General features: G+C 43.6%; 1 protein-coding gene across 1 annotated transcript in view; it reads right to left on the bottom strand.

Annotated features, from left to right (window-relative positions):
- LOC135046821 (phospholipid-transporting ATPase IK-like) overlaps positions 1-17,164 on the bottom strand; it is a 1,701,102-nt gene that overhangs the window by 1,522,319 nt on the left and 161,619 nt on the right. The window contains exon 3 of the mRNA XM_063955407.1: positions 2,802-2,893. Within this exon, the coding sequence (XP_063811477.1) occupies positions 2,802-2,893 (92 nt within the window). The remainder of the gene's footprint in view (positions 1-2,801; positions 2,894-17,164) is intronic.

Here is a 17,164-nt window from a genome sequence, read left to right as displayed (position 1 = left end):
TCTATACCTTTGAAGGACCTACTATACTGACTGACAAAGGCCCATTTAAATCTTTCCTCTGTATTATGAGGTTTCTCCTTAATCATGAGTAGTTGAGACCTATCTATTTTCTCTACCCTTTTCCTTGCTGACTCAAGCGTGTTTGATGTATACCCTTTTTGTAATAGACGGTCTGTAAGTTCATTAAATTGCTGATCACATACCGCTACATCCGAACAGTTTCTTTTGACCCGTGTAAACTGACTGAATGGTATCCCATCCAGCCAGTTTGCATGATGTTGACTCGTTCTGTCAATAAAACTGTTGGAGTCTGTCTTTTTCCTAAAGGTTTTTGACTGAACTTCTCCATTGCAGATGTAAATACTCAAGTCCAAAAAGGACACCTCATTTTGGCTTTGAGTGAATGTGAATTTAATATTTATGTTATTCAAATTGAGCTCATCACAGAATAGATGTAGTGATTCTCCATCACCACGCCATATAAACAGCACGTCATCGATATAGCGCCGCCAGGTCACCAGGCCCGCCACCAAGACACCCCCTGCCTTATCTGGATGTCCTCCCAGTATGCCATAAATAAATTGGCATAACTGGGGGCGAACCTGGTGCCCATGGCGGTGCCAATCCGCTGTAGATAGAACGCACCATCAAAGAAAAAATAGTTATTAAGCAAAATAAACCTAATACTATCCATAATGAATGTCTTAATGGGTGCACTGTAATTGCTCTTATCTAAAAAGTAGGAGACCGCAGCAAGCCCTTGCTCCAACTCTATAATTGTGTATAATGTACACACATCTGCTGTACACAGATAATCCCCAGTTTCACATTTATAATCCATTAAGTTTCTCAATACATCGCCTGTATCTTTTATAAATGACCGTGTGGATACCACCAAGGGCTGTAAATAATGATCCACCATTGCTGAGAGATTACTGGTCAGACTATTGCATCCAGACACTATTGGTCGTCCCGGTGGGTGGAGGGGGTCCTTATGGACTTTCGGGAGGACATACATTGTGGGGGTAGTGGGGTCCTTAATATTCAAAAACTCATGCTCACTTTTTGTGATAACCTTATTATCCAATGCTTGTGTGCTAAGGTCCAACAATGCTTTTGCAATGCGCACAGTTGGATCAGCTTTGAGTTTTTGATAGGTACCCCCATCATTAAGCTGTTTATACACCTCCTTCATATAGGTCTCCTTCTTCATAAGGACCACCCCTCCACCCTTGTCTGCCGGCTTGATAATCAGATCTTTATCATCCTTCAAAGACCGAATAGCTTCAAATTCATTTTTTGTCAAATTAGGCTTACTCCTTTTAGTGTCTTTCTGTATCTCTTTCTCAATTTCTGCACAAACTACTTTATTGAAGACTTCTAGACAATTCCCTCTAGATTGAATGGGGTAGAACGTGGAGGGTGCTTTAAAACGAGACTCTAACATAAAATGACTAGTCTCATAAGTAGATATGGTGACTGTCTATGGCGTTTCCTGGTTAATGGAACGCATATCAGCAAGGATATCCACGGTGTGATCGTAAGGGAGCCAGAGACGCGACTTCCGGATGTTTGGAACGCATGTGACCCGCATTGACAACTTCCGGTTTCCGGCTTCCGGTCACGATCGCGCAGGTGCGCTGCCCGGAGCGCAATGAACAGACCATCAGTGGATACAGCTGTAACCATCACTTAATGGGGTTTAAAAGCACTCTCCAGAGCCAGTAAACCACGCTTCTGATGAAGGACATCTGGTCCGATACGCGTTAAGCGTGGCTCTTGCTTTTAACTTGTCACTGATCCTAGGACATTTTGGACACAATCATCTTTGGTTATCCTGCATGCTACTGGACTTTTGGAGAGATTGTGCACGTCTTCCATTATCATCTGCTGGGGCTGCAGTGAATCGCTGGGTGATATACCATCTGTGTTGTCCTATGGAGTGAAATATTACATGCTCATGTTTTTTAAATTTCTTGTAAGTTTTATCTGTGCATTAAAACCAGTGCGTGTTTTATAAAAAGTACTACACTATGGTCGGTATTTAATGGTGCCTCGTATTTCCCAATCCAACTCCACTGGAGAAAGAGGCATTTATCGTTGCAGGTCTTCTGGGATATGTGCCCATTTTATCTGAATTTTCGGTTGATTTGAGGAACTTCTAGAGTATAAATTGTTCCACCATCACATGAAGACCTATCTACTAATCAGGGTGAATGAAAATTTTACCAGTTGTACACACTTTTATCTGCATGATATTTGATGAGCGCTATTTTTCAAGTGTAATTTTCCTTTCCACTATTGTCATACTTTTGAAGTGTGGGGTTCACTTCTTTTACACTAGATCTAGCTGCACCTCAAGTTTTATTGCGCATATCATTGAAAACATCTGTTACAATGTTTGCTTTCAATGTTACTGATGTTTTCAGTTATGATTGTTTTCTTCTTTCATCACATGTCCTGTGTGATGAACATAATGATACAATAATTGAATTTATATTTTTCTGTGACATATATGCACAGTTCACAAATCTTCAAATTATACACATTTGAAGTCAAAATACATCTAAACTTCCCATGAATTATACAACCATTGTGATTCCCATTTATGGATGAACCAATGTAATGAGTGATGTCATGTGTTATTCATTTGTAGTTGCTATTATTATTTTAATTGTTAAACAAGTTTGAAGACATCATATTCATGAAGTTAGATTTATGTAATACATTTAGACAGCATCATAATGTTCATTTAAATTTATGTAATTGAAATAAAAGGTTAATTAATTAGGTGGATTTACCGCATATTTATTCCTATGGAAACAAAGAAATCCTTTCTTCTTGAATTTCTCATAGAAGCTTCTATCATTGGCTTTAACTTCCCAACTGTAATCTGAAAAATAAACATTTTAATACAATTTAAGCCAAAATATTATATATATAGATGTAAAAACAGATAACAGTCAGGACACCAAAAATGACAAGAACAAAATACAGCAATATACAATAATTTGGTATCAGTAACTCTGTAAGAATAATGAGGTCTGTAAAAAGTACATAAAAATCTAAAACTATTGTAGACCCCCCACCTTCACCTGTTCTCTCTCAGGTATCCAGATAATAAAGGGATATATCTGCTAGCAATTATGTAGGTATAAAAGACATGTGGTAAATGTAATAGGGTGCGAGAAGCTGGCGGTGAGGGACTTCATGCGAGAATTAGAGACATGCACCGGCCCAAATCTTGGGTTTTGGTTTTAGATCTGTATCTCCTTCGTGTTTGGATCTGTATTGGTTTTGCCAAAACCGCCCTTGCGGGTTTTGGGTTTGGATCTGTTTTGTTTTTTTTAAGTCATAAAAACGGGTGGTCTTCAGTATGCCGACTGACGGGTTCCTGGCGCACAGTATACCGGCGCCGGAATCCCGACAGCCGGCATGCCGACACTTTTTCTCCCTCGTGGGGGTCCACGACCCCCCTGGAGGGAGAATAAAATTGTGTGGCGCGCGTAGCAAGACTCTATTACAATCGAATTTTGAGTTCTCATGGTGTAGAAACTCGCTTACATACTTAGGAGTCCAATTAACAAAATGTTATGGCTCTCTTTACCGCTCTAATTATCCCACTCTTTTTAAATCAATTCGCCATGCTCTCCAGAAATGGGAAACCTACTTTCTATCATGGATTGGTCGTATTAATGCCATAAAAATTAACATGTTTCCTAAGCTTTTGTATTTGTTCCAAACTCTCCCAATTTAGATCCCATCACACACTCTCAACACCTTTCAAACTACATTATAGAAATTTATTTTGAGTCACAAACAGCCGTGCATCAGGCGAGATATGTTAGCTAAACATTCTCAAAATGGGGGACCTGTGCTTCCTATTCTTCAACGTTATTTTCATGCGACTCGGTTAAGTCAGATGATAGCCTGGCATGCCCCGCGTCACACCAAGAGATGGGTCGATCTGGAGAGTGATTTAATAGGTGTCCCATTGATCTCGTTTCTACCTTGGATACCTCGTAAACATTACCCTGGTCCCTGCTAGATCGAAAGGCCATTACACACTTCTTCTTCTAGATCTCTCTGCTGATTTTGACACTGTTGGCCACTCTCTTCTCATACAAATACTACAATCCCTAGGTCTTCAGGACACAGCCCTTACTTGGCTTCATCCTACCTATCCAATTGCTTTTTCAGTGTTCACTTCTCTGATTCTACCTCTATCAGTTGGAGTACCACAGTGCTCAGTCTTGGGTCCTCTGCAGTTCTCAATATATACCTCATCTCTAGCTAAATTAATTTCAGTATCATTTATATGCTGATGATATTCAAATCTATCTATCCTCTCCAGATTTATCACCCTCTGTATTGGTTCATGTCACTGAATGCCTGTCTGCCATTTCATCTCAGATGTCATCTCGCCACCTCAAACTCAACATTTCCAAAGCAGAATTAATTATTTTCCCACCAGCCAAGAGAAGTTACCAACCTGATATCCCCATATCTGTTGACAATGTGACTATCCACCCTACCCCACAAGCTCGCTGCCTAGGTGTCATCCTTGACTCTGAAATGTCCTTTGTTCCACACATTCAATCTGTCTCTAAATCATGTTACATGCACCTTGTCAGATTGTGTTTTGGCTGTGTCCCCGGAGGGGGCGCTAGTGGGTCAGTGGAGGTACCTGGGAGAAAACGAGGAGGCTGGATAACGTTCCTGCGCATGAGCGCAATGATATTTATTAGCAGATGATATAAACAGAATGGCAGTAGAAATAATAATAACAAATGGAAATGTCAATCACACAGCGTAATAGCTGAAAGTCTATGGCAACAGGATGACAGATGACTGGAGAAATAATAACCGGTAATATGATAAACAGAAGAACAGGTGCTTGTAAAGATGATTCTGGTTTGGAAACCAGTGCAGGTTTAAAACAGGAAACTTTGGCAGTAAGGTGTTGAATGGCAAACCTGGTAGCAGAGGCAGGAGTCTGACTATCCACAGTGCAGGTGGTGAAGCACTAACAGCAGCAAGCTGTATCACAGGTGGAGGAATGGAACACACCTGGAGTCAGTCTCAACTGCAAGGCTGAAGCACACAAGGTGGTGATGAGTGTGAAGCCTGTTTGAAGTTGCAGGTATTGCTGGGCCTTGAAGTTCCACGGAGCTGTGCAGAGTAACCAGGAGTACAAGTCTTTCAGTAGAGAGCCAGGAACACGGAAGGAATAGGTACAGATCCTTTCACATGGGTCGCAGGAGTGACACAAAGTCCAGGATGCCTGCAGACTGATCCTGCAGTCTCTTATGTACCCCTTGGTGCACAGGCATTGGATGAGTGAGGGAAAGTGGGTGCGGCCAAGCACCGGATTGGCCGCTGTATGCTGGTTGTTGTGAACTGTCATGGCGGCGCCCATGCCGCGGCCTAGCGGGAACGCGGCGCGCTACACGCCTGCCGTCTCAGGAGCGCTCCCAGGCCCGCGATGGCGTCCAAAGGCAGGGACACGGACGACAGGTGACCGCAGGGAGCCAGGTCGGAGTCCGCAACGGCGGACGGATGTCAGCTTGGTGAGTCGATTCCTGACAGTACCCCCCCCTTTAAGGGTGGACACCGAACACCCACGTGGCTTGGATGGATGAGTGCTGTGGAAGACACGGACCAACCTTGGAGCATGGACATCCGATGAATTTACCCAACTTCTTTCCTCTGGGCCATAACCGGACCAATCGACCAGGTACTGGAGACGTCCATACCGGCAACGAGAGTCCAGAATTTTGCCAATCTCGAATTCCACGCCCCGCTGAGTTCGAATTTTGGGGCCAACTGGAAGAGCACTCTGAAAACGGTTCAGGACTAGAGGTCTGAGGAGAGAAACATGAAAAGCGTTAGGTATTCGAAGAGAAGGTGGTAACTTCAGTTTATAGGCCACAGGGTTGATGACTCTTTCGACAGGGAAAGGACCAATGAAACGGGGTGCAAACTTCATGGACGGAACCCTAAGACGGAGGTTACGGGTTGACAGCCAAACCTTGTCCCCAGGTTTCAGGTTAGGAACCGCACGTCTCTTGCGGTCGGCAAAGTACTTGTACCGGCTGGAGGCCTTTTTGAGAGACACGTGAATCTTTCTCCAAATTAATGAGAACTGAGTCAGAGCAGTAGTGGCAGCAGGAACATCCATATGAGGGAGTTCTTGGAAGTCTGGAACACGGGGATGTTGCCCATATACTGCGAAGAATGGTGTTGTTTCAGTAGCAGTATGATAGCGGAAGTTGTGGGCAAACTCGGCCCATGGGAGCAGATCGAACCAGTCATCCTGGGAAGATGAAACATACAATCTTAAAAACGTCTCAAGTTCTTGATTAACCCTCTCTGTCTGCCCATTCGTCTGAGGATGGTACGATGATGAAAACTTCAGCTTGACTTGCATGGCAGAACAGAGGGCCCTCCAAAACCTCGCTACAAACTGTACCCCCCGGTCGGATATTATTTCCGAGGGTAGACCATGTAAGCGGAAAATCTCCCGTAGGAAGATTTGGGCAAGTTTCGGGGCAGAAGGGAGACCCTGGAGAGGAACAAAATGAGCCATCTTGGTGAATCTGTCCACTACAACCCAGATGGTATTGTATCCCTGAGAAGGAGGAAGGTCGGTGATAAAATCCATGGACAGGTGTGACCAGGGACGACTAGGAACAGACAATGGTTGTAACTGACCTGCTGGAGACTGACGAGGAGTCTTATGCTGCACACACTTAGGACAGGATGCCACGAAATCCTTGATGTCAGCCTTCATCTTAGGCCACCAGTACGTCTCAGAGAGAAACTTGAAGGTCTTCAGGACACCAGGATGACCGGTGAACTTGGATTGATGAGCCCAAGATAGCAACTTGGGACGGAGTTCTGGGGAAACAAAAGTCTTACCAGGAGGAGGAGCTGGGGAGACTTGAGATGCAGCGAACACCACTGGACTCAGGATAGAATGAGGCACTGAGTCAGGCGTTTCCTCTTCGGATTCCATAGATCGGGATAAAGCGTCAGCTTTAACATTCTGCGAACCTGGGCGGAAATGAAGCTTAAAATTAAAACGTGAGAAAAACATAGCCCACCTGGACTGGCGAGGATTAAGGCACTGAGCTGCCTTTAAGTATAGCAGGTTTTTATGATCCGTGTAGATGTTGAACGGATGTTTGGCCCCTTCTAGGAGGTATCTCCATTCCTCGAGAGCCAGCTTGATCGCCAGTAGTTCTTGGTCTCCAACGGAGTAGTTAGCTTCTGCAGGAAGGAATTTGCGAGAATAAAATCCACAAGGGTGGACTTTCCCATCGGTTCCCTTCTGGGAGAGAACAGCTCCAACCCCAACTGTAGAGGCGTCCACCTCCAACTCGAACGGTCTGTTTACATCTGGCTGAGACAGAACTGGAGCAGACATAAAGGCCAGTTTGATCTTCTGGAAGGCTGCTAAGGCTTCTTCTGACCAGTTGGAATGGTTTGCCCCTTTCCGAGTCAGGTTGGTAATAGGAGCGATGAGAGTGGAGAATCCCCGAATAAATTTCCTATAGTAGTTGGCAAAACCCAGGAACCGCTGGATAGACTTGAGAGAATTTGGAATGGACCAATTGGCAATAGCTTCCAATTTTGTCGGGTCCATCTGAAGATCCGATCCGGAAATTATATAACCCAGGAAGGGTATAGAGGGAACTTCAAAGGTGCATTTAGAAAGTTTACCGTAGAGCCGGTTCTCACGAAGACGTCGGAGGACTTCACGGACTTGTAGACGATGAGATGGCAGGTCTTGGGAGAAGATGAGGATATCATCCAAATAAACAACGAGGTACTTATACAGGACATCACGAAAGATTTCGTTCACAAAGTGTTGGAACACTGCTGGAGCATTACTCAACCCAAATGGCATTACCAGGTATTCGTAATGGCCATCTCGAGTGTTAAAAGCTGTCTTCCACTCGTCACCACTCCGGATTCTGATGAGATTGTAGGCACCGCGGAGATCTAACTTGGTGAAGATGCGGGCTCCTTTAACTCTGTCAAATAATTCGGTAATGAGTGGTAATGGATAACTATTTTTAATGGTAATGTCATTGAGACCCCGGTAGTCAATGCATGGACGCAGTCCTCCATCCTTCTTTTTAACAAAGAAGAAACCTGCACCAGCGGGTGATGATGAAGGGCGGATGAATCCCTTTTGTAGATTCTCCCTGATATATTCACTCATCGCCTCGGTTTCAGGAACAGACAACGGGTAGGTGCGCCCCCTAGGTGGCTTCTTGCCAGGAAGGAGATCGATGGGACAATCCCACTCCCTATGGGGCGGTAGGACGTCAGCGGCCTTCTCACTGAAGACATCTGAGAAATCTTGATAAACTGCTGGGAGACTTGACTGTGTCTTAACTTCGGTAGACTTTATGGGACACACTTGGGCTAAACAGGACTGATGGCAATGTGAACCCCATGAGGTAAGCTGCAACGTTGACCAGTCAAACTGTGGATTATGTAGCTGGAGCCAGGGCATGCCCAAGACGATCTCCTGGGTGGCTTGAGGGATGACTAAGAACTTAATCAGTTCAGAGTGTAGGAATCCAACTCCCAGAACCACTGGGGCAGTTTGATGAGAAATATTCCCCTTGGAGATTCGACTACCATCCACAGCGGTAATATAAACTGGACAGGAAAGTTCACATATAGGTAAGCAAAATTTATTTACCGCAGCTTGGGTGATGAAGTTACCTGCAGCTCCACAGTCCACTAATGCTGATGCGGACTGGAGCCCAACTGAAGTCTCTAACGTCACAGGCAGGATAAGGTCTTGTTTAGAAGGAGCTTGACTAAAAGATCCCAACTTGACTCCTCCTTTACAAGTCAGGATCTGGCGTTTCCCGAACGCACTGTGCAGGAGTTAATCTGATGGCCCGCAGCCGCACAGTACAGACAGAGTCTCTCACGCATTCTTCTTGACCGCTCTTCAGGAGTTAGGCGGGACCTATTTACCTGCATAGGCTCGTCAGAAGAAGGAGACTGGAACTGTACTGAAGGTATCATCCTTGATCTGCGTGGCTCACTCCGAGCGCGTTCATTATTGCGTTCGCGGATGCGAGAGTCCAACTTAATGCACAAGGAAATCAATTCAGACAATTGTACAGGAAGGTCGCGGGTCGCCAGTTCATCTTTGATCCGGTCAGAAAGTCCATGCCAGAAAACTGCTACCAGGGCCTGATTATTCCACTGAATCTCTGCGGCCAACGTCTGGAACTGAATGACATATTGTCCCATGCTACGGGTACCTTGACGAAGTTGAATCAGGTCAGCGGAAGCTGATGTTGCACGACCCGGCTCGTCAAAGATCCGTCTGAAGGTTGACACGAAGTCTGTGTAGTTGTTAATCAGAGGGTCAGCACGTTCCCACAGAGGAGACACCCAGCTCAGAGCAGATCCAGAAAGTAAGGAGATGATGTAGGCAACCTTGGATCTTGGCGTGGGGAAATTATGTGGCAACAACTCAAACTGGATTTCACATTGGTTGAGAAACCCGCGACATAACTTTGGACTGCCATCATACTTGCTTGGCACGGGCAGGTGCAGACGTGACACTGGAGCTGATGCAGCCGGCATAGAGGAACTCACAGCACTGGCAGGTGCTGGAGTAACAGGAACAGTAGGAGTGAGTACACTAGGCAGGGATTGCTGTAGTGTATCTATCCGGGAGGACATCCCTTGCAGGAATTGAAACATCTGCTGCTGCGCAGCCTCTTGACCATCCAGACGGGAGACCAGATTTTGCAAGGCCTCTGACCCCACACTCCGTCCACCATCCGAGTCCATCGATCCTGGACTTACTGTCAGATTGTGTTTTGGCTGTGTCCCCGGAGGGGGCGCTAGTGGGTCAGTGGAGGTACCTGGGAGAAAACGAGGAGGCTGGATAACGTTCCTGCGCATGAGCGCAATGATATTTATTAGCAGATGATATAAACAGAATGGCAGTAGAAATAATAATAACAAATGGAAATGTCAATCACACAGCGTAATAGCTGAAAGTCTATGGCAACAGGATGACAGATGACTGGAGAAATAATAACCGGTAATATGATAAACAGAAGAACAGGTGCTTGTAAAGATGATTCTGGTTTGGAAACCAGTGCAGGTTTAAAACAGGAAACTTTGGCAGTAAGGTGTTGAATGGCAAACCTGGTAGCAGAGGCAGGAGTCTGACTATCCACAGTGCAGGTGGTGAAGCACTGACAGCAGCAAGCTGTATCACAGGTGGAGGAATGGAACACACCTGGAGTCAGTCTCAACTGCAAGGCTGAAGCACACAAGGTGGTGATGAGTGTGAAGCCTGTTTGAAGTTGCAGGTATTGCTGGGCCTTGAAGTTCCACGGAGCTGTGCAGAGTAACCAGGAGTACAAGTCTTTCAGTAGAGAGCCAGGAACACGGAAGGAATAGGTACAGATCCTTTCACATGGGTCGCAGGAGTGACACAAAGTCCAGGATGCCTGCAGACTGATCCTGCAGTCTCTTATGTACCCCTTGGTGCACAGGCATTGGATGAGTGAGGAAAAGTGGGTGCGGCCAAGCACCGGATTGGCCGCTGTATGCTGGTTGTTGTGAACTGTCATGGCGGCGCCCATGCCGCGGCCTAGCGGGAACGCGGCGCGCTACACGCCTGCCGTCTCAGGAGCGCTCCCAGGCCCGCGATGGCGTCCAAAGGCAGGGACACGGACGACAGGTGACCGCAGGGAGCCAGGTCGGAGTCCGCAACGGCGGACGGATGTCAGCTTGGTGAGTCGATTCCTGACACACCTAAAAAACATATACAAAATACGTCCTTATCTTACACAAGACACTGCTAAAACTCTAATCCATGCACTCATCATCTCCCACATTGATTATTGTAATAGTCTCCTTACTGGTCTTTCCAAACATAGGCTCTCACCACTACAATCCATTTTAAATGCAGCTGTGAGGCTAATCTTCCTCACTAGACGTTCTTCTTCTGAAGGTCCGCTCTATCAGTCCCTACATTGGTTACCGGTATTCTATCGGCTATTAACCAATTACCGGTTTTCTATAAGGCTATTAATCAATCTGCACCATCACACATATCTTCACTCATCTCAAAATATCTCCCCACCAGACCTCACCACTCTGCACAAGATCTGCGTCTCTCATCCACATGTATTACTTGTTCACACTCAAAATTACAGGACTTTATCCGGGCTTCACCCACTCTGTGGAATGCCCTCCTACGCACAATAAGACTCACCTCTAGTCTCCAAACCTTTAAACATTCCCTGAAAACTCACCTCTTCAGAAAAGCCTATCAAATTCCAGACCCACCCACATAACCTTCCCTATCCAATGACATCCTCTCTGTACAGTCCACATAACCTCACATATTTTGACTTCCAACATTGCTGGGTGATCATATCATACAACACATTAAGAACCTAGCAATCTGGTGGACCATTATGCGATAGGTAGCATCTTTCCTTGTGTATCAGTGCCTATTTCCCTATAGACTGTAAGCTTGCGAGCAGGGCCTTCCTACCTTTACGTATGTCTGTTTTTTGCCCAGTTTTGTTCTATAACTGTTGTTCTAATTGTAAACCGCAACAGAATATGCTGCGCTATATAAGAAACTGCTAATAAATAATAAATTACCCATCATTTAATTCTCTTTCCCCCACAGTATAGTTAACGCTCAGCAGTTGGGAGACCTTCAATAAAAAAATAAAGTTATCTGCATACCCATCCCCTCAAACTCCCCTTTGGAATAATCCTGCTTTCAAACTTCAATCTCTTGAGTTTTAGCTGCTACCACAAGAGTACATCACGTCACAGGCACAAATGCTATCAAATCATTTGCCAACTTACAAGATATACATGGAATCCCTACTTCTCTACACTTACAGTATCTACAAATTTGTCATTTTATTTATTCACTACACTTATCATAACCACTGCAAATCCCTTCCCCTATGGAAAGGTTATGCCTGTATAATCCTACTGATAGAGGCGATATCTCGGCCTTACATAAATCTATTTTGACATTGGAATCTCCCTCACTAGAGTCACATGAGAAGGTTTGGGAAATAGACATAGGGCAACACTTTGAGGATAAGTAATGGGACACATTACTTAAAGGCTTTTTCACAGTAAGGACAATACGTGTTTGGAATTCCCTGCCCGAGGGAGTTTTGTAATGGTGGAATCTGTCAACACCTTTAAGAATGGGTTAGATAAATTCCTAATGGATAAGGATATCCAGGGGTATGGTGCATAGTCATGCATTATAGTTACTATAAATAGGGATAAAATGCAACGGCTGACAGCAGCATCAGTCAGAAATTTTAGTCAAATCATCATGCATAGGAGACCACAAATAGGTTGAACTCGATGGACAATTGTCTTTTTTCAACCTCAGATACTATGTTACTATGTTACTATGTTACAATTCGCACTGCGATAGCAAAATGCTCTATTAGTGTCGCCATACAAGAAAACTTGTATAAAATTGACACAAGATGATATCTGGTACCCAATACTTCTAACTTGTGTTGGAGAACCTGCGGACAGATACTGTAGGTTCATTTTATCATGTGTGGTAGTCTTGTCCAGTGATTGTACATTATTGGAACATGGTTCGCTGCCTTCTTGCCCAATTAGTTGATCTTTCTAAACCCCTTTCCCCTGTCAATCTACTCCTTTGTGCTCGTATAGACGATGCCTGTAAGGACTTAAATGAACTGGTCCTTCATATATCTTGCACAGCTAGATATCAAATTGCCCACAACTGGAAAGATTCCGATGAACCCAATAGCCATGAACTAATGAACAGAGTATGGTTTATTAATAAAATGCAATATATTACCAGTTTACAAAACAACACCGTAAATCAATTTCATTCAATCTGGATCCCCTGGTACAGATTTCATAACACTCCTCTCCCAGGTTAGTTTTAGGCCCGGCCTGTATGCATTGTTATTATTATTTTCATTTTCTTATCTTTTTCCCATATCAATAAGAGGATCTTGCCACCCTCCCACCCCTTAACCTCCACACCCCAATCTTCTCCACTTTTCTCCTCCCTTTACCCTATCACCTTTTCTGCACCACTTATAATAATCAGACTCAACTTGATAATTGAATTTATGTACATTTACTTGATGGATGTCTCATACATTTAAAAAAGTTTCTTAAAATGTTGGAAAATATCTATACAGTTTTGCTTCTGTGTATTGCTCTATGTTTTATGTAAGATCTGTGGTTATTACTGATCATTGTCATCCTTTTTCTTTTCTTTTTTTTTACCTTTTTTTTGTCTTTCTTTTTTTTCTGTAATGATCTGGTACATGTTATTTCTCACACTGGGGTATATTTACTAAGCTCCCGATTTTGACCGAGTTGGTGTTTTTTCATCAAAGTGTCATCTCGGGAATTTACTAAACTCAAATCTCGGCAGTGATGAGGGCATTCGTATTTTTTTGGAAGGCAAAGAAAAAAATACGAATGAATACACCATTGGTCAAATAAGCCTGTTATTTTATACAATTCGTTAATTCACTAAAAATTCAAATTCACAAACAGAGCTGGCAATAGCCAAACACTGCCGTGAAAAAATAAAAATCGTAAAAAAAAGCAGTTTTAAAATAGACCTGCTTATTTTTTACCGTGTTCTGATAGGCATGCACGGATCAGTGAGATCCGTGCATGTATATCAGTGGGAAGGGGTGTGAAATAGTTAAAGATCAGGAAAAAAAATTGCGTGGGGTCCCCCCCCCCTATGAGTAACCAGCCTCGGGCTCTTTGAGCCGGTCCTGGTTGTAAAAATACGGGGGGAAAAATTGACTGGGGATCCCCCATATTTTAACAACCAGCACCGGGCTCTGCGCCTGGTCCTGGTGCAAAAAATACGGGGGACAAAACACGTAGGGGGTCCCCCGTATTTTTAACACCAGCACTGGGCTCCACTAGTCAGCGAGATAATGCCACAGCTGGGGGACACTTTTATATTGGTCTCTGCGGCCCTGGCATTAAATCCCCAACTAGTCACCACTGGCTGGGGTACCCTGGAGGAGTGGGTTCTCCAGACTGGAAGGATCAATTGGATTGCACAAAAAGATTTTAAAAAACATTCCTTGGTGTTATGGACTTTTTTGAAATGTGAAGAAACTGTATGGGTTTCAAGGCCTTTACGTATATTGTAGATGTGTTCAGCCCATCTCACCCTGGCACATCTACCAGTTCTCCCCACATAGAACAAACCACATGCACACTCCAGAATGTAGACAACATTTCTGGAGTGGCATGTGATGAATTCCCTAATTGGGTAGACCTGGCCATTGACTTTGAATTCAGTTATCTTACGTGAACTAGATTTTACAGTTTTACACATCAGGCAATCACCGCATCGGTGAAAGCCCTTCGTCCTTATGCTTTGTCTGGATTCACTTTCTATACTGCTCCTAACCAGTTGATCCTTTAAAGATGGCGCCTTTCTATATACAAAAACCGGTTTCTCGGGCAACAATGGTCCGAGAATTCCATCTTGTTTAAGAATGTTCCAATTAGATCGAAACACTCGCTCTATTCCTTTATGAGACTGATTAAATTGGCTAATGAAGGCCCACTGGAATTTTTCATTATTAGACTCCTTTGGTTTACTTTTGGTTTCCAATAGAGTATTTCGCTCTATATTGGATACTTTAAATCTTGCTCTCTCCAAGAGGCTGGTGGAATAGCCTTTCTTGGTAAAACGATTTGAGATCTCGTCAAGCTGCTGATCACAGATTTGTGTATCCGTGCAATTCCTCTTAATTATTGCGAACTGGCTGAAGGGAATCCCATCCAGCCAGTTCGCATGATGCTCACTTGTTCTATCTATAAAGCCATTTGAGTCTGTGATCTTCCTGTATGTTTTGGTGTTAACCTTCCCATTGGCAATATAGATACTCAGATCCAAAAAAGAAACCTCCACATCACTGGTGGTAAATGTGAATTTGATTGACATATCGTTGGTGTTAAGCTCGTCACAGAAAAGCTGGAGGGAGGCATTATCCCCCCTCCACACAAAAAATACATCATCTATATAACGCTGCCATGACACCAGGCCCGCCCCCAGCTCGCCACAGGGCCAGATGCGTGTTTCTTCCCAGTAGGCCATAAACAGATTTGCATAGCTGGGGGCGAACCTGGTGCCCATGGCAGTGCCGACGTGCTGCAAATAAAACGTGCCATCAAAATAAAAATAATTATTCATCAAAATAAATCTGATACTGTCAAGGATAAACTCTTTCAAAGTTTCACACATAGAGCTGGAATTCAGAAAATAGGAGACTGCATTAAGACCTTGCTGTAGATCTATTATTGTGTACAGCGTACACACATCCGCCGTACACAAAACATCATTTTCTTCCCATTCATAAGAAGTTAGTCTTCTCAACATATCACCAGTATCTTTTAAAAAAGCTCTAGTAGACTGGACCAATGGTTGGAGGTGATGGTCCACCATCGCCGACAGATTGCTTGTTAGGCTATTACACCTGGAGACAATTGGTCTGCCTGGAGGGTGGAGGGGGTCCTTATGAACTTTTGGGAGGGCATATAGGGTGGGAGTGGATGGATTTGAAACATTTAGGAAGTCAAATTATTTTTCTGTGATTGCCTTCATGTCTAAAGCCTTGGTGCATAGGTCAGACAAAGCTTTGGCAATCTTTGATGTAGGGTCAGATTTCAACTTTAGGTAAGTTTCACCATCGTTGAGTTGCCTATAGATCTCCTGCATATAGGCCTCTCTGTTCATAAGGACCACCCCTCCACCCTTATCTGCAGGTTTGATAATTAATTCCTTATCATTTTTAAGATTCTTGACTGCCAGGAATTCTTTTTTGGTGAGATTGAGTCTCCTATTTTTTTCTCCCAGTATCCTTCACAATGACCTTTTCTATCTCGTCACATACTACTTTATTAAGGTGTCCAAACAGCTCCCTTTTGCATGTATGGGATAGACAGTGGAGGGGGGCCTAAAAGATGAGTTGTCACTCTTAGTAGTAACTATAGGGGGTTCCAAAGATTTCTCCTCTTTACTTTGAAAGAAACGCTTAATAGTAAGCTTCCTTACAAATTTTTGTACATCTATGAAGGTATCGAAGGAACTGGGTTTGCAGGAAGGCGCAAACTTTAGACCCTTCTGTAGCACCCTTTTTTCCTCCTCATCGAGGATACGATCAGAGAGGTTAAAAATCTTACCTTCGATAAGACTCATATCTGTCTCAGGAGTCTCAATGGTCTCTGTTACAGTGGTTGTTGGATTCCTTTTAAACTTTCGTTTAAGACCCGCCCTTTTCCCTCTTTTATTATTTTTATTTTTATGGTGTACTAAACTTATTCCTTTATCAATAGAAACACCTACCAATTGTCCCTCAGGGTTCTTTGGCCCCACTCTAAAAAAGAAGTTTCCCGTTCAGCATATGTACCATTATGGGCCTTATTGAATCTTTTTGGAGAAGATGGTAATCTTCTTTCATAGTCTTGGAATCTAGGTCTGGACCTGTTTGTGGCCCACCTATCATTAGTCCTATGATAATTTATTTGATTCTGTCTGTCCCAAAATCTATTTCTGGAGGTGATTACATTTCTATCAATGGGAGGATGATAGATGTTAGCTCTATTGGACAAATTGGAGGATTTATCTTTTCTCCATAAGTTAGTCCTTTCACCCTGACCTGAAGGACCCTGATGGTGACCCTCCAGATTTGCTTCTACGGTTGGTTGAGTATACCTAGTTTTCCCCTTTTTCTTAGCACCCTTGTTTTCTATAGGTACTCCTGGGTTGCATCCTATTGGGAATACTTCTATGCCTACATCTGTGGTTTCCACGGAGTCTCTTTTAAACTTTTTTGATTTCCTATCCCTCAATTCCTTAGTGCTTTTGTTCATCCTTTGTAGGAGTGTTTTTTCTAGGCCCTTAAATTCTTCTGATTCCTTATACGGACGTACTAATGATTGTAGTGTATCGATTTCATTATTTAATTGTATCATGTTCTTCTTTCTCTCTCTGATAATTAAGTCTATCAGGGAGAGTGAACATGAATTTAGGATCGTTTCCCATTCCTTTTTAAACTCTATTTCAGATGTATTAAATGTGGGTGAT

The sequence above is a fragment of the Pseudophryne corroboree genome, chromosome 1, assembly GCF_028390025.1.
Source record: "Pseudophryne corroboree isolate aPseCor3 chromosome 1, aPseCor3.hap2, whole genome shotgun sequence".
NCBI lineage: Eukaryota > Metazoa > Chordata > Amphibia > Anura > Myobatrachidae > Pseudophryne > Pseudophryne corroboree.
Note: the sequence above shows the minus strand (reverse complement) of the source record. Positions and strands in the feature narration are given on the sequence as shown.